General features: G+C 41.6%; 1 protein-coding gene across 1 annotated transcript in view; it reads right to left on the reverse strand.

The window, feature by feature from the left end:
* The window catches only part of STAG1 (stromal antigen 1), a 241,072-nt gene that overhangs the window by 124,679 nt on the left and 94,155 nt on the right, over positions 1 to 22,238 (reverse strand). The window contains exon 8 of the mRNA XM_019542857.1: positions 14,012 to 14,085. Coding sequence (XP_019398402.1) covers positions 14,012 to 14,085 — 74 coding nt within the window. The remainder of the gene's footprint in view (positions 1 to 14,011; positions 14,086 to 22,238) is intronic.

The raw sequence follows: 22,238 nt of genomic DNA on the forward strand, positions 1-22,238 counted from the left end.
ACCTAACCAGGATTATTTGGATAAAGAAAGGGAACAAACTGAAGGATAGATAATAAGAGAGACAGAGAGCTTTTGATGGTCTGAATGAATTCAAGTCAGCAGGGCCTGATGCACTTCCTCCTAAGGTACAGAAAGAATTGGCAGCAGAGTTCTCAGAGCCCTTGGCAATGTTGTTCATAAAGTCGTGGAAGATGTGCAAGGTACCACAGGACTGGAAATAGTGCCCCTCTTTAAAAAAAGGCAACAAGAATCTGGGGAACTACAGATCTGTTAGCCTCACTCACCACAGTACTCTGGAAGTTACTGTAGCATATCCTAAGGAAAGCCATTCGCAAGCATCTGGAGGAGGAAAGGCTGATAAGCATCCAACATGGATTTACTAAAAACAAATTGTATCAAACTAGATCACTTCCTTTGAAAAAGTAACTATTTGGGTGGGTGAAGCGAATGCCACCCTACAGACTGTGAGTTGTTGCCTGCCTCTGTAGCAGGGGGCATGACCCCCTACCTGGGATTTCTTGTGCATTTATTAACAAACCTTGCAGCAGCAGGAAATTGGCTGCTGCAAGGCTTGCTCAAGCAGGGGTTTGGATCAGATGACCTCTCAAAGTCCCTTCCAACCCTTCTTCTCTGTGACTAGGTCCCCCACCCCCAATGCTAACCTCTATATTTGGGATCTTTGGTTGATGCTGGTGACTCAAATCAGTGGCAGGGGAAAGGATGGGAAGGGGTGGCAAGCAGCAGCAGGGTTCTCCCAGGCTCTGAAGCTGTGCCAGTGCAGTGGTTCCAACAACTGTGCTGATTAGCTGCTACACCACCTCTACCGGGGAGTCGTCTGGCTTGGGAGAATCCCCATGGATCCAGCCCCTGGGGCAAATAAGTTGGGATAGTCCTGTGCTACTCCTTAGTATTGCTGAGGCCTCACCTGGGATACTATATCCAGTTTTAGATACAGCAATTTAAGACATGTATAGATTAGAAAGAATCCAGAGGAAAGCAACCAAAATGATTATAGGCCTCGAAAACATGAGAAAAAGTTGGAAGAATTGGATTTAAGTAAGCTGGAGAAGAAATGATTTACTAACAGTCTTCAAATATGAAAAAGGTTATTATAAAAGAGGATGGTGATCAATTATATTTGGTGTCCAAAAGAAACAAGAGAAGTAGTAATAGATCAAGCTGTAATTAGAATGATTTAGGGTGATTAAGTAATGGAAATGATAATTGGATAGGTTTTGGAATCATCATTCTTAAGTTTTTTAATAAAGGTTAGACAAACATTTATCTATGATGGTTTAAACTGAGATGACACTTCTTTGAGCAAGGAGTTGGACTAGATGACGTTCTAAGGTCCTTTTCCAGCTGTATATTTCTATGATTTAGGAAAGAATATGGACAAGTTACTGGGTTAGTTGAGATGGAAGTCTGTTACTCCCTTGGAAAAGAATTCAGGATGTGGGAAAAAGATACATTTTTGTGGAAGGCTGCAAAGAGCAGAATGGCCATAAGAGCTTGTAGCTAACCTCACCCAGTAGTAGACGTAATGGTCTTGGTGACAGCTGTCTTAATAGAAAAGGTAGAATAGGGAATATTCTCCAGGAGGTTCAGAGGGAGGTTTCTTGAGCTAGTTAACATCTAGTGCTGGTGTAAGTTCTCTGACCAGACTGCAGGCATTCATCAGTTCCTGCAGGAATATTTTACTATGTCATGACTAAATACTTACTGTCAATTATATGAAGAGCAGAGACAGCTGCAAGATTCAGTTACAAGCAATACAAAAAATCCCTGAGGTACTTCAACACAAACTGAATGGGAATTAAAGCTGTGTTTATTATAAATACTCCACAGAGAGGGTCCTGTGTATGACTGTAAACTGCATCTGACTGGAGGGTTTGCTGGCAATGTGGTGGGTAGCTCCTACAAAATACCAGTGTTGCAACCTCCGGAGTAAGGCAAGTATAGGGTGTCTCAAAACCCTAGCCCCCACTGCCTTGTGGGTGCTCCTTAGTTTGAGAAAGGCTAAGGGACATCACCGTGACAGAAATGCCTCTTTGCTGAAGCATTTGGAAGCCAGCAGCTGTTTCAATTTGCTGTTCTTTGGCAGAAGCTACAACCAGCACTGAACTTCTGGACTTGGACTGGCATTTGGACTTTGTTTTGATGGTCTAAATGGGGGTGGGCAGGGGGTAGGTCTAGGGCAGGTTACACTCCTCCAAACTGTTGCCTAGGTGTAAGCATCGAAGGTCTTTGTATGATGGTCATATGGATCTCTTGAGCATACACCGTGATTCAGAGGATTTACGGTTGCCAAGAAGACTCCAAAGAAAAACCTTTCCACTCCAGTTTATAATATCAACAGGCTGGCTGTTTCCTGGAACTGAAAACAACATTTCTGACTTTTTCTGAGCAGGACATTTCCAGGTTTTCCAGAATTCTGTGGCCCATGCTATCAGATAAAGAGAATGTGGGTCTAAATCAGCAGATCCAACCCTCTGTTACACTGATCAATTGCTGAGAGAAAGTGACACACACTTTGTGACAGCTGTGAAAAATGTAAACAATCAAAAAAAAGACTGACTACATTTCATATTTTCTTCATAACTTTCTGAATTTGAGGAAATGGAGGAATATGAAGAGGAGATTGATCTGCAGTCTAGTAGAAGTGCATCTGATAAGGACTGGCAGTCTGCTTCTACTCTTTGGCAAAATATCTGATACTTGAAGTTGTGCCTTGGTTGCAAATACACCAGCAGGTCTTTTCCCTGGATGTCCCATGGAGAGGAAATGTCATTTTCCACTGAGTTTCTGAGTGATCAAATGTACCAATTGTCAGTCCCTGCTCAGCTGATTTATGAGGATGCTGCCCTTGACCACAAGGTGGAGAGCTACGTCATAATTTTTGTACCAAATGGATGAGTCCAACACAGCCAGAGCTTCTGTGCATAGCTGGCTAGAATGACAAACCTCCTGTGCTTGTTCATGTAAAATACTGCTCTCCTATGACCACTTGTACTATTGTGATGTTTATCCGAAAGAAAAAGAACTCAAGTCCAACAAACTGTTCTTAATTGTGATAAGATAATATACAAATTCTTCTTCCAGGAATGATCATCAATGGTCTGTTCTGTATAGCAAGTTCTTCATCACATACTGGAAACATCAGAGGTGAATGTGGCTGAGAGAACTGAAGTATTTGAAAGGTACTGCTTTTAAGAAACCGTTAGAGAAACTAAAAATGAGTGCATTTTCTTCTCCCCCCGCTTCACAAACGTGGCCATAGGGAAAACATCCAGGAGGGCACAACCCAAGATTAAAGGTGGCATGAACAGCAAAAGCAGCAGCTAAAAGCAGGGCCCTCTGGCTAATATGAAATTGTTCTGCAGTTTTGATGGAACATTCACTGCTCTGCTAGTTGGCTGCTTGCTACAGCCATCTCTTTCCTTCTCCCCTTCCCTGCATTCCCCTTTCCTGTCACCTTCTTTTCAACGCCAGCTTCACTGCACACCTGCTATCCTTCCCATCATTGGTTTATGAAGCTGCACCATACCTTCTGAAGAATAAAATGCAGAAGGTACAACCATATTACTGTCTAATGAGGAGTCAAGCACCTAGATCCAAAGTCACTTGCTATGGTTCAACAGGCCCTTGTTTCTAGGACAAACACAACATAGCATGATTTCTACTACAGTGGTGCACAAGATAGATCTGTGCAAGGCAGATTCAGGATACAAGAAATCCTTTACCCCAGTTAGGGGGTTTCTTATGCAGCTGTTTAATTCCAGCTTTTCTGTAACTTTAACAATATCAATGTGAAGTCCAATATTGTCACCTGGGCCATGATACTATCTCCCAGTTGTATCAGAATCCCTTTCGCAAATTCTCTATCATAATGGCCTTGAGAAGAAGGATAATCTGTTGGCCTATATGCCTAGAATAAAGTCTCTGTTATGCTCCAATATATCCAAACCATGCTCCAAGAGGAAAAGGGCTAGTGTCAAGTTTATCGTGGTCTAGATCGGCATTCCACTTCAGATTTGAGATGAACTGCACGAGAAATTATAGAAATGGCAAATGAAGGACTGAGAAAGGCAGGGAAATTCATGGGATGAAGTTTCCATATTTCAGGGGAAGCCTACACTTGCAGCAGAATGGGTTTAGCAGTAAGTTTGTGTTCTCTTTGTTTATAGGGGTGGGGAGGGAGGAGAGGAAGCAGGGGGATTTAGAAGGAATACACTCATCTGCCTTTTCTTTGCTTTCTCTCTCTTTTCTGAGGACATTACATACTCTGTCATTTGAAGAATTTCTGATTTGTTTGCTGATCAAAATGATGGATGTGCGCTACTGCAGCAGTCATTAATCCTGCAGGAACTGAAAAAGTCCGAAGTGACCCCAGATGTCTTACCTGGCATTATCATAAGAGCAAGAAAGCTTGTTTCTTTTTGAATAAGATATTTGCAATAGTTTTTGCCCTCAAACATCTACTAATCTGGATTTGAGTTTTGAAAACTGTAGTTGAGGTTTTGGAACGGACCCATCCAGAACCACTGAAATGCCACCTTAGGCCTTACCATGCTTTTTAACCCACTGAGGGAGCTAGGGCGGAGGCTGGCTTCCATAGTTATGGATCCTTGGTGTGAAGAATCATACAGTTTAGTTGCTAATGTCTCCTGTAGCAGTGAGGCCTGGAGCTGAGGCAGCTGTCCATTCCTTTTTCTGGTGTGAAGATACTGCATTTGAGCATCTCAATGGCAAATGGCCTTTCCCCATAAAATACACATCCAAAGCCAGGCATACCGCAAGGCAAGAAGTACACCTTTTGAATCCTGGTTTCTTTCCCTTCAATTCTACCATATGAACAAAATTAAGAACTAAAATAACTAATTACACTGAAATAGGACAAATAAAGTTACAAGACTTAATAACCAGATTGGGAAAGCAGATAAAACAGTAAGTTGGAAATGGAACAATCAAGTCCAACAAATCTGTGTCAGACTGACCTGGTGATGTTCCTGGTCCAACTCTAGTTGGAAGGAACTGAGCCAGCTGGAAACACTCTGACCTTTTATGCAGTCATACCCTCAGGAAGCACTCAAGAGTCATGAAAGAGGGACAGAAAAGGACATGAGAGTACAGTACTGTGAACACGCAAAGCTACAAGAATGTTACATTGTCCAGACTGCACCATCACCTCATCCCCTGCATATGGATATGCAGTTATCCACTTGAAGAATTATAAATCTGATCTGAAAATAAATTTCACTTTTTAAGTCAGTAACAACTAAGGAGAAACATTTTGAACAATATTATTTTTAAGTTAGCAGTGTTTCTTTTGAATCCAAGACTGACACAGTAAGATATCTTATGCCTTACAGCCAACATTGCTATCACTTGTTATGTGTTATTATTTACGAACATTTAACTTATTGTTCTAATATTTCTAAATAGTACTCATTATTTACTTTTACCTTTATTAGCAAATATTAGATTATACAACTGAACTAAAACAGATTAGCTATTTTACAGATAGGTGGAAAGAGATGGTCTTTGCCCACAAAGATTTTATAATTGAAAAAAATGAAAACAAATGAAAGGTGGATAGAAGACATGTAGAGGATAACACAGATACAAAGAGGACACAGTTATGAATGGCAGCTCCTGTTAATTTTATCATAAAGGTTCAAAAAGAATTTTGCAAAAAATTGAACACAAAATCATAGGAAAGTAGGGCTGGAAGGGACCTTTCAAGGTCATCTAGTTCAGCCCCCTGCTCAGTATTTTCCCATGGCTCAATTTTTAGAAATACAGTAAAAACTGTGTTATCCGGCACTTTACCATCCAGAATGCTCTATTAACAGGCATCTGTCACAGATGCCAATAGAAATATTCCTTCATGTACCCAGAAAAATTCCAATAGCCATCCGGCATCTTGCCGTGCGCTTCTCATAGATCTCTTCTTCACGGAAGCTTCAGGACGCTGCCGAGCTGTGTTGCTACCAGCAGTCTCAACTGTAAACATCTGGCATCACAATCATGTTGTGCTTGTGCTGTATGGTGACTTTACTGCTGAATATTTCGCCCAGCCTGCACACATGGCTACCAATACTCCATCAACAAGCAGAGTACCAAGCGAAAGCTAACCATAAGTATAACTCTCAGATAACCGGCATATTTAATTAATCGGCACCCCCTATTCCCCACGGATGCCAGGTAACAGAGCTTTTACTGTAGAGTTTTTTACTTTCAAACTCTAAAAGAAAAAAGCAATCTAAGAAAGGAGCCAAGTATGAGAAACTTCAGCCCAAAGACATATATGCTGCCAAAGCTGTAAGCAATGTTAAACACAAGGAGGCAGATCTTATTAGGCAAGTCAATAGATTCAGGTGCCTAAGTATGATCCTATTCCATCCTGTTTGAACCCTGAAAACCTGTCAGTACAGAAGGTTGGTGAGTTGTCCCTTTTCACTGTTTTTTCTTGTGACTTAATCTTAAGGCCAAGATCACTGTGTGTTACAAAAGGAGACTCATAGATTTTCAGGGACTTGAACAAATTAGAATAGGAACAGGCCCAAGAAGTGTTTAGCTACAAGCTTTGCTACAAAACATGCTCCAAGCTGCCCTTCCACCTAAGTCACTGAAAGTTACTTTTTTGTTTTAATAAAACCCGTTCTACTACATGCAAGACAGATGTGCAGTAGAAATGCTGTATCATGGGAGAGAAGGTAGCTTAAACATAAATGAGGTCAAGTTCTCAGCAGACATAAATCATTGCAACTCCACTGTGGTCACTTAGAACCAACCAAGAATGTGGCTATATGTATTAATTGACGTTAAAATCTTTAAATTGTTTTTGTAAGTAAAGGAAAGTTACTCAGCTGAAAATCTGTTTCTCTTACAGTGTTCCCAGGGCCAAAAGCTGTGCTACTCCAGCCGTATGTGTCCTTACTAAAATAGAGGAGCTCCCATTTAAAGTCTCAGAGTTATACATCTCATGAACTGAGTATGCTTCATACACACTAAATGGCTCAAGAACAACCTTATGCACCCTGGCCCTCCATTCATAAGCCACTAAGACAAAAACTGTTCAGATATTAGTGCCAATGCAGAGGGAAGCCTGCACTGAGGCTCTGGAAGAATTCTTGAGAGAAACCTTACTTATCTCATGGAAGAATTTGTCTTCAACCTCTGGCTCCACACCTTTTTCATCTGCCAAGACGCAGCAAGTCAATGATACGTCCTTGGAGCACACTCTATGGCAGATCCAGAATCCGTGACCATTCCTTCTGGATAACCACCTCTCCCCTTCTTTCCAGACTTTGGCTCCCACTAACTTAAACCAGAACGTGCTCAAAACAATCAGAATTTTCTCCACCCAGTTCCAGTCTTTGCTAAGCTCTCATCCTACTTTTCTTTCCTTGTTTAGTAATGCTTCTCACAAATGCCTTCCCTTCATTCAATCAGGAGCCTAGGAATTCAAAATCAGTGTTTTCTAGTCCAGTTATTTCTGAGTCCCCCAAAGTAAAGGATATCCATGCCAGATTATGACACAGATGCTTTTAAAAAGTGGTCAATAATTTTTAGGTAGTTGTAGTTAAGGGAGAAACTCTTGGCTTCCATCATCCTTTCCTTAGATCCATAAGACTGGTTCATGACTTTCAGGATGTATCCTTCCATACTGTCACACAGCAGATTCATGGAAATCATATGAATTTTTTTAATCTCCTGGGACTCGATGTCAGCTTAAAAATAACTGAAATACTGGTCTTGCATTTACAGGAATGGTCATAAAATCCCAACTTCTACAAGCTTATCAACAAAACCAGAGGTTCTCAACTGGTTTAGACTCAAGACAACCCTCATTAGGCTTGAAGCACCCCTTGGAAAATGCCAGCTCTTACTCTTTACTTGTTTTTGACTACAGAAAATTATTAAAGCAATTCAGCTGCTGCAAGGAACTCAGAAAGACCATAACAAGTCAGAATGTTTTTAACACCATGAATTCCTGTTTGAAATCTCTGGGTTTATCTTGTGATTCATGTTTGCACACTTACCAGTTGACCCTGGTTGAGAATCACTGAACAAATCCAACCTGTGTCTCATCTCTGATCTACTACCAAATCCACAAATATATTCAACAGTCAGATTATGCCTTGGAAATCTAGTTCACAAGGCAGTCTGCAAATGGGTGAAGCCTCAAGCTAGACTCTCATCAGCACATTTGCAAGGCCGACTCTGATTTATCAACTCTGCAGGGATCACAGTAACCTACCTGCTACTGTCTCAGTGACTATCCCATTATCCCTACACTAGGCAGAATTCCCAACAGTTTTAGGTGGCAACTCTGGTGACATACAGGATGTGGGAACTTTAACTGAAGTCCATAAAGGTACAAGTTAAAAGGAGATCAGTTCTGGAGCTCAAAGTAATTAATTTATTTCATAGACTGTAAGGCCGGAAGGGACCTTGGAAGATCATCGGGTCCAGCCCCCTGCACCAAGCAGGGAAGATAACTGGAGGTCAGGTGACCATGGCAAGGTGACTGTCTAGTCTCCTTTTGAAGATTTCCAGGGTAGGTGATTACACCACCTCTGGAGGGAGCTAATTCCAGTCTGGACACTGACTGTGAAGAAGTTTTTCCTCACAGGGTAATGCTGAGCCTGAATCAGGAGTTTGTGGCTATTATTCCTGGTTTTCCCCTTGGGTGCCCTGGTGAACTTCTGCACACTGAGTCCTTGATGTACTCCCCTAGTATAGTGGTAAGCTGCTACCAGGTCCCCTCTCAGCCTTTTTTTCCCTCAGGCTGAAGAGTCTCAGATACTTCAGCCTTTCCTCGTATGACTTATGGAAGAATCACCTCCTTGGTTCTGCTGGAGATGCACTGATTGATGCACGCCAGACTATTATTTGTCCTACTGGCTACAGCATTGCACTGCCAGCTCATATTCATACTGTGGTCTACTACTACCCCCACGTTTCTTTCATTCGTGGTGCTAGTCAGTTTGGTGTTGAGAAGCCTGTAGATGTGTTGGGGGGTTGCTTGTCCCGAGGTGGAGCACTTCACATTTCTGGATATTGAACTTCATCAGGTTCGGATTTGCCCACCTTGCTAGCCTGTCTAGGTGTGCCTGTAATCGTAGCCTATCTTCAAGCATGACCACGTTCCTCCATAACTTGGTATTGTCCGCAAGCTCTTCACTCCCACATCCAAATCATTACTAAAGATGTTCAAATGTACTGGATGGAGCACCGATCTCTGTGGGGCACCGCTGCCCACTTCTCACCAGGATAACACAGATCTCACTACAACACTCTGGATTCTGTCCTGCAGCCAGTTTTTCACCCACCTGACTTTCTTGGAATTAAGCCCACAATCCTCCAATTTTCTCACAAGGACATTATGGAATACTAGATCAAAGGCCTTTTGGAAGTCAACCTGCTCTCTTGTGTCCAGGTAAAGCTTTAGTCTGTAAAACTTTCCTTTTCTTGTTAAAAAGCATCACTGCCTAGATCCCATTGGACAACACCACTATCACATACCAGATCAGCAAACAAGACACTGTTTCCTCTGTTAGGAAGCCAGGCATTTTTGTAAGAGGTGCATTCAGCCTCAATACTGGTGGTCCTTGGTCTCCCCCAAAGTGAACCTGACCTGGAGGTCACCTAAGGGAGCAATCTGCACCGTACAAATTATTTTCAGGTAGATTCCATTCTCTGGGCTCTTTCTTTAAGGTAAGGCAGTCCCCATACAGCTCTTCACAACCAACCAGAATGAAAATGCTATTAAGCTTTGCTTTAGAGAGGGCAAGAGATCATACTCTCTTACAAAGGCCTCTCTCTGTGACGGATTTAAAGGGTTTCTGAATATCTTAAATCCAATTCTTCTCTTTCACAAGTTTCTTTGGAAGATCAGGCAGGGTAAAGCCGCAATGACCCTAACAACTCCCAAACAAAGCCCCTCCTTTGTTTCCGAGTGGGAGAGCAGGCATGAGAGACCCTCATATGTTCTACCCTAGACCCCTGTTCTTGATGGGGCAGAACCTTTCCCAGTGTTATTTATCTGTTTTATCACATGAATATTAAACATGAGGTGCAGTGGGTCACCACACCAATTTTTAGGCAATGTTCAAAGAAATGAATTGATGGCTTTGTCACAACAAAACTGTGTCAAAAACAAGAAAAAGACAAAAAGAAACCCATGCAAATCACACATAATAGACCCTAAAAATAAAGTACTTGTGGACTAAATAAAATAGCAGGAAGAATCTTTGACAACTGCAGGCATAGCTGGGATTAAACTTTAGACTTCCAGATCTATACAATACTGCTTTAGCAACTAGGTGAACATTTTCCTTTCCAAACACTGATTTAATATGGTATAGGCTTTACTTGTCCAAAAGTAAGAGTTAGGAAATTAAATAGAAAAAAATCCTACAATTAATGCCAAACACTGACTTACTCTGAAAACTAGGTAAAAAAAAATCATCGTAAGGTTTCAGTGTTTATCACCTCTCAAAAATTTCCAAATCAAGTGTGTTCAACCAACTGTTAGCAAATCAGATCTTGTTCTTTCTCTATGATCACCAGCAATCAGAGTTTCTGAGGTCACATTCTGCCTTCTGATGCAGTTCTTCAAATACAACTTCCTTAATAACACTGGATAAGTGTAACTAATTAGAACTTTTAAGCAAGATGGAATAAAATTCCATTCAAGTTCTCCTGGATGTCTTAGCTCCTATAAAGTTAAAGAAGGAAAAAAGAAAAAAAAAAAAAAGATTGGGAGAGTGGTAAAAACCATTTTCTATTACTAAAACAAGCAGATAATGTTTTAAATGTCAACAATGGACTAAATTATCTCAGTTATATTTCAGATGAATTAGTTTGGATTTTCAGTAGTATCACTCTGAACAAGAATGTTGCATAAAAGAATAGCTTTGTGCAATGAAGTGACTTTTTACACAGTGGCTTTTCCAAGTGTTTTAAGACTCAAAAGCTGAGTATTTAGAAGTCAGGACACTCTACAAATTGAGACTATTCTGACACGATTAACCCAGAACAAAGAGATTTTCTTTGCAATCTTAATTACAGTAAATAATACTTGACTTGTGCCTTAACCTATCACCCAACTCTGATGAATCATAGCATAGCAATATTTGCCAGGCACAGAACTTCTGACATTTATTTTCTGACAATGGACTTCAGTATATGTTTCATGATCATTGAAAATGCAAGTGTAGATTTTAATATACATGACCTACATTCCTTACCACTCACAAATCAACTGCCTAACAGGAATACACATCTAAGGAGCTGAGCAAGTAATAGCAAAAGAAAATAAAACGGGGCTGCTAAAATACCATGTTACATCTACAGAATCAGGTCATCGTCATATATGTTGATAAAAAAGATGTCTAACCCATGATAACCAAGTTCTGTTTTTTTAATAGGACAATGTATAGTGAACTGCTGAACGTTTTTAAGGTCAGCATCAACCTAAGAGTCTGCATTTTAATAAATCAAGGCTGAAGGTCACCAATGCATGGAATGTTATAGCAGAATTTTAAGCTAAAAAAATAGGACACAGCTGCCCGTCTAGTTATAGAAAGAAAAAACTTTTTTGTGATCATAACAACAGTTATGTGGACTAAGGAATGTAAAAAGACTCCACACATCCACAGGCCATTTTGACTATCTAAGGAAAGAACCCTTCAAGGATTTGGCTACAGTCAAATGGATGAGACTTAATGTCCCATCAGCATAACCACTGATGCCTGAATTCTGATGATGTTGTCCACATATTATTGGCAGCTGAGTACGTGATATTCTCTCTCTCCTAGGGGCTACAGAGGAATTGAGAAGTTTTGGGAACTTCTTGTAGAATAGGTAAGAGCTTCAGAGGCTGGCAGATGCCTTTTATAGCTGGATACACACATTTAAATAATCTGGGAGAATTCTCCCAGGTTTGCTCTCCTGGTAGAGAAATTTTCCCAGTAGAGAGCTTGCATGGCTAACAGTACACAGCCAGAGACCACCACCCCCTCTGCCCCTGTAAACCTATCTCTTTATGCTCTGCAGGCTTTCTTAGTCTCTCTGCTGACAGATGGCAGTAGTGCACAGGGCAGCCCTGATTGGCTGACCCAGACTGCTCATAGTCAGTCTGTTTTTTCCCTACAGCATACTGTTGGGATTGTGAAAAGGGTGTGTTCTGCTCCCTAATGGAGTAGCAGAGTCCAGCAAGTGACACACTGCCTCACTGTGAGGGGATTATGGAGACCTATGTTCTCTTCTGAGAAAAGCCATGGCATGTACAGACATTTGCTCTCCCAGGAGAAACTCCTGGGTGTGATATATTCCTGGTTTTCTCAGGTTATTTTTCTCCTGGTGCAGCCATTTTTACCCTGGAAGAAAATGCTGAGCATCTGTACACTTGTGGTTTGCCCTGGGAGAGCAGTGAAAATGTCTGTATGAGGCCTATGACTCTTCTCAATGCACTGCTATAACCTATATAGCACATCTCTAAGGTGGGACTTCATCACAGATCCAACATTAAGTACACAAATCACACACCCACTGTTTTGTAGTTTAGAGAAGATTTTGTCTTCTTGTTCACCAGACATCTTCCTTCCCCACAGCACTATCATCATATACTACTCGGTTAGTTTCTTGATACTGGCAATAATTTAAAGCAGAAATATGGGCTGTCAGGAGAGACCTATGCCCAGCGCTCAGCTTACTTCTCTCTGCTGTCCTTTACCAGAAGTGGCAGATGTAGCAACTCCTCAACACAATGGTGAAAGCATGGGCCAATAGGCAAAATTTAAAAGCTGCTCCTCCAACAAAACCAGAAAACCTACCAAATCTTTTATGTTGCTACTACAAGAGAAAGGTTTATTTCTCTCTTTTTGGTATCAGCTCCAGTATAGTCCCATGCTTCTGCTCATACACACTCCCAGAGAACATACTTTATCCACTCCAGGTTCCTTCCTGGCCACTTCATCTCAAGATTTTTATAAATAAACAGAATTTTAAGTTTGAACAATATCTATTCCTTTATGACTGAAAGAATTAATTCTCACAATGTAATGTTTTGCAAACAAACTTGGCAAAATTACCTACATGTTCTTTCAATAAATAATTACATTGTTAAAAAAACTCTTAGATAAATAAGTCAGTTGCAAAATATGGACTAGATTTCACCACTGTAACGCAGGTTCTCTGAGCTACTCCGTGATGCAAGGATGCCAAAAAAAAATTTTAACTGGCCTTATACTCCGACTGATTAATACTGCTCAAAGTGGTGCAATGCTACAACAACCTGTTGGATTATCTGTCCCTGAAATAATTTTAAGAGACATGAGATGAATACTGCTTATTTTCAAATAATTTAAAAAAATGATAAAAATTGATTTGGTTTCTCATTTAATGCTCGTGCCTGTAATTCTTAGTAATTAAAAAACTCAAAGACATCATCTAACAAAAATACAATGATAAATATGAATTAAAATTTAGAGCGTACATCAGTAATTTAAAGATAAAAACTGTTATAACACTTTGAAACTATAATTAAAACAAGCATTACAAACTCAAGAAATTCAGTGTTAAGGTTAAATTTAACAGACATCCAGGACATTAAGTCGTGAAAATACAATGAAAGGACCTGATCAACCTTAACTCTTGTCTCATCATTTCACACAATGACCTTGTGATCTTTATTATGATGTTTTTGTGTTGTAGTCCAAACTTACATGAATAGTTTGGCTCAGGGCCAAAACTGATTCAGTTTTTCATATTTTTTCCCCACATGTTGCTACTTATTGGTAAAAGTAATTTCAATATACAGACCAAAACAGGAACAACTAGATTTTCTTTCTTAACCTCACTGCTTTTAACATCTTTAATTTGTTTGTAAGATATCTAAAATGTTATATCAGGGGAAAAATCAACATACATTTTATCAATATCAATATTTATCATTAAATTCAGCAAGCATGGCATATTTTATTTTTCATTTTCTTACCGGTATCTATGAACAAATATACCCTTAAAAATAGAGTTCATCATATTTTCGATTTCATCTTGATTCTCTTGTAGCTGCAAAAAACAAACAAACAAACAAGAGATCACTAATATTACAGACTAGCATACTGGTATCACATTGAGAATTATTATATAGCACCACATACCTTATTCCCAAGAACACTTAATTTAACAATATTAGATAAACATTTCCTTTTTTCTCTATCGCTCTTAATAATAATATTTTGTACACACACACTACCTTTGTGGAAGGAGATTAACACATTATACAAACAATAATGAAAGTTAAGCTCAGACATAGGTGCTATCATCTCTATTTCTTAGCTAAGGAACTGTAGAAAAGAAAAGATTACATGTTTAGTCATGCTAATGAATCTCACCTGCCATTTAAGTAAAGGGTCTGCTGGTACTTGGAAGCTCTGGAAATCAGGCCACTTAGGCCCCTAGCACATGCTACATTCAAGACACAATTAACCAATAAATCATATCTTAAGAAGTTACCCAGCCACACATTAATGCAGTTAATGGCACGATAAAACAATAAACAAGCCACAAAGTTATTACACAAAATATGTAATAACTTTATGGTTGGTTCCCACTATGCCATTAATTGAATGTGTGGACACAGTGATTGTAGCTCCCAACCTCCAGAGCACATGCCCTTGGAGTTGAGGGATCAGATGTGCCCTAGAGCTGCAATCAGCTGGCTTTGGGATGCAGCTGGAGTTAAGGGCTCCATTGTACCCCTACAGCTTGGAGTCTGGATCAGCTGACAGGGTAGGAGTATGTGTCGTGACCCTGCAGCTCAGGGCCAAATCAGCTGACAGGGCTCCTGGCCAAAGGAGGTGTGATGGGTATCCATGGCTAGAAGTCCAAATAAGCCGATGGGGCTCCACAGGGAGGCGTGGTGCTCCCCCATGCCTGGGAACCCCAGATCAGCTAATGGGGTTTCCACCTGCAGGAGCCTGCTACTTGTCAGTGCAGGGGGAGCCTGAAATTAGGATCCCAGGTTCCCCCTGAACCAGCAATATGGCATGATGGGACATTGTTCTTGATCCTACAATCATGCTTCCTGTTATATATGTGTGGCATGGCAGGAAGAGCTATTGTGGGGGTCACAGTTCCCATAGTGCCTTTAACTGCACATCTGCACCAGGGACCTTATAAAGAAGGCTAGTTATGGATTTTAGGAATTTTTCCAAACTTAGGTTCTTAATTCTAACACTTCAGTATGTTCTTAAGTTTAAACACATGCTTAAATACCAGTGCCTGCAACGCATACGCTTACTGGTAAATGTGCTTTGCCAAATAGAAAAGCTTTTTCAGAAGTAGGCCTTCGATGCTGCATGTTGAGGCTAGCTCTCCAGACACCTGCACCTAGCCAATACATTGTAAAAATCCTCACAATAGAGATTCAGGTTTATTCTCCCTTACTGATTTCTATAGCAAATGGGATAATTTTACACATAAAAGACTGTTCTTCTTCTAAGTGCCAATAACATAAACTCTCCATGGTCCCAGTTAGAAAGAGCTATTCATCTCTTACGTGTCATTATTAGTGGGGGGGAAAAAAGAACCTATTGACAAAATTATGTCTTTCAGTTCACTTGCCTTATTTAGAAGTCTGTAATAGGGATTTATCATTGTAACTAATTCAGATTTAGCAACTGTGTGGAATCTAGCTCACTCCATTTAGCTGTACTAGCTCTGTAAAACTTGGTTGTCATCTGCACACACAAGGCTCTTAGTAGAATTCCCTCTGGGTGTGGGCACAGTTATAATGTGTTTATATTGGTGCAGTTTATTCTTGCAAATAAAGGGAAATAAGCTAAATAGCTGCAAGAACAATATACTAGTACAAATGCATCCATTCTGGGGACTATACTGTTTTAAATATATCAGTAAAAATCATACCACCTAGCCAACAGATCAGTCTACAAACTAGATGTAGACCAGACCAGGATCATGATAAAGCAAAAAAGCCTCATTTTTGTCACTGAAGTAAAAATATGCTATTTGACTACAGAAAAAGTAGTCTTGCTGAGCAGAAGGCAGTAGTGTTATATAATTATTTTTCAGAGCAGAACTGCTATTAAGACACAAGACCATCATTTCTCCATTAAGGAGGGCATTATCTCTGCCTTTTATCATTCGTGGCATATCTCAATATCAAAGTAGGATACTGTACAGTGCAAATTTTTCATGCCTCCAGTAAGAAGGCATGACACAGAATTTCTATTAGTGTATATTAATGAATATTATTTTTCATGGATACATTTTAAAGCCAGAAGGGACCAGTAAGATTATCGAGTCTGACGCTGTGCATAAGACAGGCCCAGAGGATTTCTCCTAGGGAACTGTTAGGTTTTCATAATATTCTGCATTTCCGTTGTGCCTTCCAACTTAATAGTTCAGAACATTTTTGCAGCACTCTTATTTTATACATGGGAAAACTGAAACAAAAAGGAGCTAATTGTTAAAAGCTTGTCAACTGCCCTGGCACATGCATTATAGATTACAAACAAGGAAGAGGTGCAAAGGGCACAGCTAGATGAATATAGCCCATGCATGTGCCAAAAGATGGAAATATACAAAGGGTTAAGGTTATAGGCATGATTTCAAGGACAGGTACTACAGTTTATTGTCAGATGCAGACCAATTATAAGACCTTAAAATACACAGTGAACTCTCAATGGGACAAGGTGGTAGTTTCTGCTTGTCTCTGTATCTGCTGACTTCAGCTCTCATACAAAAAAAGCCAGATCCCAGACAACCAGCACAAATAAATGTGGCTTAATCAACCTATATAGGATGTAGGGAGAGAATAACAATGAGACTGGAGATGGACACAGAAGTCTGGCCACTCTGAAGGGGAACTAAAATCCAAGAAGGTGAGGATTCATTTCCTTGAGAACTTTTGACACGAACCATTAATTGATATAATGCTTTGCTTGCTGCTCCCTGCCTTTTCTGCCACCGTACTTGCCTGGCTCCTCCCCAGTGTAATAAATGCCACACGTAGAGGCTGCCTGCGTCACTTGTAGCACCCATGCCACAGGTTGGCCATCCTTGTTGCAGATCAAGGATTGGCAAGATTTTCTGGCAGGGGGCCAGAATGACCCATCTTGAGTGTGAGGTAGACAGGCGCCGGGATACAGTCATCTTGGTCACTTCTCCCTGCCACCCAGATGCAGTACAGTGCAGGAAGAATACCCCTCTGTGCTGCCCAGTGCAGTGTGGGCATAGCTCTCCCTCTGTCAAAGTCCTTGGCACCCAGCTGTAGCTCATCACAGGCAGAGACCCCTCCTGCTAAAGTCATGGCTCCACAGGTCAGATCCAAAAGCTTCACAGGCTGTAGGTTGCTGATCCCTGGGGTAGATGAGGGGAAGGAGCTGAAGTGGATCATCCCCCACTTTTCCCATAAATCTTTTCCATTTGTGGCTGGCTGCAAATGACCTTACTAATCTGCCACTATGCTGAGTGGCAGTAGCATCTGCAGAAAACAGGGGAAACTGCCCACTGCAACAAACAGCAGTGATGGTGCTGAGATCGCAGGCAAATGTGGTGAAATGAGATATGTTTCCAGCACTTTACATGACAGTCTTTCTTATCTCAACAGGCCCAGGGAGCACAGAGACTAGAATTTTTTTGAGAGAAGGAGTGTACAGGTAATTCCAGCCTGCAGCCACCCATTCTAACTTGCTCCCCTTGCCTTCCTCAGACAGGGGTGAGCCCAGTCTGGGAAAGGCATAAGGAGCAATTGTTGCTCCTCTCCTCCCAGTCCTCAGGTCACCCTGGTTTGGGGAAGTGTGGGGGAATACTGCCTCATTGCTCCCTCCCCTCCTGATCTCTCCTATGTTCTCATCCAGCTGCTGAAGAAAAAGGCTACTCTTAGACTGTCGCAATTTCCCCATCATGAGCCAGGTTACTGGCACAAATGAAAGAAAGCACCTGTGTTGCAACTGCCAGCTCTGCCCAGCTCACCAGTGGGTATTCCCCTTCTAATCACCGTGAGGACCAATCACAGCTGCACCTACTTTTTCAGAGTTATCTCATTTCTTTTTACTCTACCAGACAGGTGCTGATCAAGGACTTCACCAGATTCATCTAGTAAAGCAGCCTTTGTCAGCCTAGTTGGTAACCTATCTTTTTGTAATGGGTGATTTTTTGTGTTCAGCATATACTAATATGGCAGGTGAGGACACAGGTGCAAACCCCCAGGTGACCTGCTAAACTGGCACACACTTTTCAAATATTTGTCCATCATTAGCATGTGCTGGTGTTTCCCCTTCCCTCAGTGGTAGGTATGAATTATCACTGCCCCTGGATGCTTCTTAACCACCTTTGAAGGAAACACTGCTTGTGCACATACATTTTTACAGCCTTTATATTAATTTCTATAGCCTTCCTAGCCATTCCCCCTTTGGAAAATTAAATTAACAGGTAGGAGAATAGCTATAGGCAGGCAGGTCGAGGGGACATTATACAGAAATAGGCAAGAAAAGGATTCAGTAATAATGAACATCTCTTTGATGCAGGGATATCCAGTGGGAAAGGAGGCTATTCAGGAGCAACTGGATATTCTGTGTCTTCATCATGGAATTAGATACAGGATACAGCTTTTGCAGTAGAGCTATGATGCAGAATATCTATTTTTATATCAAAATGAGGGCCTGTATTTTAAGAAGTTAACTGCCTAAAACTGGACCTAGAGCTCAGAGGTGCAAGGCATCTATAAATCTCTTTGAACTCAGCATGAGCTGAAGGCATTATAGTATCTTTACAAAAATCAGAATGCTTATTTATGGTGGTTGAAATGTTTAACTTTAGGGGCCCACATTTGAAGGCTTGCCTCCCTGACTCTGCAAACAGACTGCAAAGCTCTAAAAAATATGAATAGTAAGCACTGAACTCTAATTCCTATGAAATCAATTTAACATGTCAGGATTATTAATTATTCTGCTGCTCATCTTTTTGGCCAAATTGTTCAACTGCTATATTCAGAGCAATCTTTTACTGCTGTCTCGATGGCAACATCCTTTTGGTTAGAACAGCCCCACAAAGGATAGCTTTTAAAGTGGAGCAGGCAATACTTGGGAGAGCATGAAATGGGGCCCCTACCTCACCACTAAAGAGGAGGAGGAGTCAGGGAGCAGCTGGCTGGGTCCAGCCCTCTGGAGAGACTATTAGTGGCAGAGGGCCCTTCATTAAAATGGGCACCTGGCCCCAGGTGAGGCCAGCACAGTGCGGACAGTGATTGACAGGCCTGGGCCACAAGTGGTGGGGCAGGTGACGCAGAGAGGGGGTTAGAGGCCTTATAAAGCTAGGACTGTGGCTGAGGCCTGACCAGCCAAAGAGGAATGACTCCAAACTGTGGGGAGCTGCAAGGAAGCCCCGTCATCACTGGTCCAAAGTATTTTGGCCTTATGTTGTAGCTTGCTACCATGGTGTGACACTAACCCAGGGTTGCAGGGGTAAACCTTTTGTTTGTGAGCAGATGCTCATATTTTGCATTGCACTGAAGTTTGAACTGGAGGGTCAGGTTGTGGCTGCAGGGGACAAGGAAGCCACCAAGAAGGGTGCCAGGGGCATTCCAGGTCTTAAACCCTTCAAAGAGGGGGCTAAGGCTGGGAGCATGAAGGCCCAGCCACAAACCTCAACAAGCCTGAAGGTTGCAAACAGCAACTGGAAAGAAGTGCTGCTATCAGCTGAAGAACTGTAATGTGGTAGAAAAGACTGAGGGCACAAGCCCAGAGCTCACAAAGGGCAAGACCAGGGCCAGGGGGCCCAGAGCGCGTGAAGTGTGAAACAGGGGCTGGGGACCCCAGAGCTCATGAAGAGCAAGGCTGGAGCTGGGACCTGGGAGCCTAGGGTGCTGGGACAGTGGACCTCAGTCAGAGGGGCCCAGCTACAGTAAAGTGGATAAGGCCTGGGGGCCTCAGCCCAGACAAGGATCTGGGACCCAAAGCAACCCCTCACCCCTCCACCCTGTAGAGGCAGACTCCCAATCCATCAAGAACTGGTAGGCAAGACAATAGGGTGAGACCCTGAGAGGCCAGAGGGGGCGAGTATGGTAGGATCCAGACAGCTGCTAAGGAGTGACTTGGTCGTCCCAGGGCAAGACTTGCTGAAGAGTGGTACTCTTTTCCAGTCAGGGCTCATTTTCCACACCTAACTAGTAATAAGCATTAATCTATTAAACATTTTGCCCTGTACTGATACCTGTTTTTTTCCAACTATGCTACTACAACTTTGCAGTAATGCAAACTTTCATGTATATTGTAGGTTTTTCATGCATTCCTGAAGTGCATTTTTACATCTCTTACAGGTGGATCAGGCTTGGAGAAGGCACAGAATGATGCATGGAAAGCATGCAAAGAGAAAATCAAGGAAGAAGTGCAGTGAAATTCCTTTATTATTTTACCCTTCTCCTGACACGCGGTGTTACCTTTGAACAAATAAACAATGTTTTCTTCTGAATAGGCTGTTTTAGTCACTTTGTCATTGATAAAAACTCCCTAGAGTGAACAGGTTTGTGTGTGTGTGTGAAAATGAACTTGGCTTCTCACATAAAAACATTTAGAAAACTGTAGGGTTTATACTCAAAGCCCAGTCCTAGAATAAAGCGCAGGAAGCTAGGTCTACCATCGCAGGAGGTAGACTCAAGAGGAACTAAAGATGACCCTAGTGCAGTATGACTAGAAAGTGTAGCACAGACTCTTAAAACCTTTTATATACTTAAAATTCATTGAAATCTATTAGGCTACATATGAAGAAACTGAATTGTAAATTAGCTAAGCTCTTAACAAATGCTAAATCTAATTTGGATGTATATAGATGCTACAGACAAGAACTGGTCACCAACTCGGGTATAAGTGGGGCCACTGTGATATCAGAGGTAATTTTACCTGTTATATCATGTATAGGTTCTTATACCAGGCTCATCAGTGTACTATCTTACTTGTACAACTATGCAACCAATGCTATCCTTCTATTCCCCTCCTTTTACAGCCTCCTGACATGTACCAAATTTTATTAGTTATAATGGGTCAATCTCCTGGATGTTTATCTTGAATCATAGAAAATGAGGGTTGGAAAGGACCTCAGGAGGTCATCTAGTCCAATACCCTGCTCAAAGCAGGACCAGCCCTAACTACATAATTCCTGCCAAAGCTTTGTCTAGCTAGATCTTAAAAACCTCCAAACACCACCTCTCTGGATAACCTGTTCCAATATTTTACTACCATCTTAGTGAGAAAATTCTTCCTAATATATAACCTAAACTTCCTTTGCCGCAACTTGAGACAATTGCTCCTTGTTCTATCATCACTGAGAAGAATCCAGCTCCATCCTCTTCTGAATTAAAGCCCCCCTCAGTCTTCTCTTCTCTAGACTAAATAAACCCATTTCTCTCAGCCTCTCCTCATAAGTCATGTCTCCCAGCTCCCTTACCATTTTTGGATTCTGCTGGGCTCTCTGCAATTGGTCCACATCCTTTCTGTATTGTGGGGCTCAATACCGAACACAGTACTCCAGATGTGGCATCACCAGAGCAGAAGGGAATAATCACTTCCCTTGATCTGCTGGCAACACACGTACCAATGCAGCCCAGGATGCTGTTAGCCTTCTTGGCAACAAGGGCACACTGATGCCTCATATTCAGCTCATCATCCACTGCAACTCCCAGGTCCTTTTCTGCAGAGCTGCTGCCCAGCCAGTCAGCCCCCAGTCTGTACCAGTGCATGAGGTTGTTCCATCTTAAGTGCAGGACTTTGCACTTGTCCTTGCTGAACCTCACGAGATTTCTTTTGGCCCAATCTTCCAATTTGTCTAGGTCACTCTGAACCCTAGCCCTACCCTTCAGCGTATCTACTACTACCCCCAGCTTGGTGCCATCTGAAAACCTGCTGAGGGTGCACTCTATGCCATCTTCCAGGTTGTTGATGAAGACATTGAACAAAACCAGTCCCAGGACCCATCCCTGGGGGATTCCATTTGATACCAGCTGCCAACTAAACATTGAGCCATTGATTGCTACTCTCTGAGCCTGATGCTTCAGCCAGTTTTCTATCCACCTTACAGTCCATTCATAAAGCCTTACGAGCTGGATGAATACTTCTGATTTGTCAGATACTTGACCCAGTTTGTCACTGTTTCTTAAAATATTCCATGGCCCTGTACTATACTGAACATCAGCATCTCAAAGG

This window comes from Crocodylus porosus, unplaced genomic scaffold, assembly GCF_001723895.1.
Source record: "Crocodylus porosus isolate Cpor-Errol unplaced genomic scaffold, CroPor_comp1, whole genome shotgun sequence".
NCBI classification, from domain to species: Eukaryota; Metazoa; Chordata; order Crocodylia; family Crocodylidae; genus Crocodylus; species Crocodylus porosus.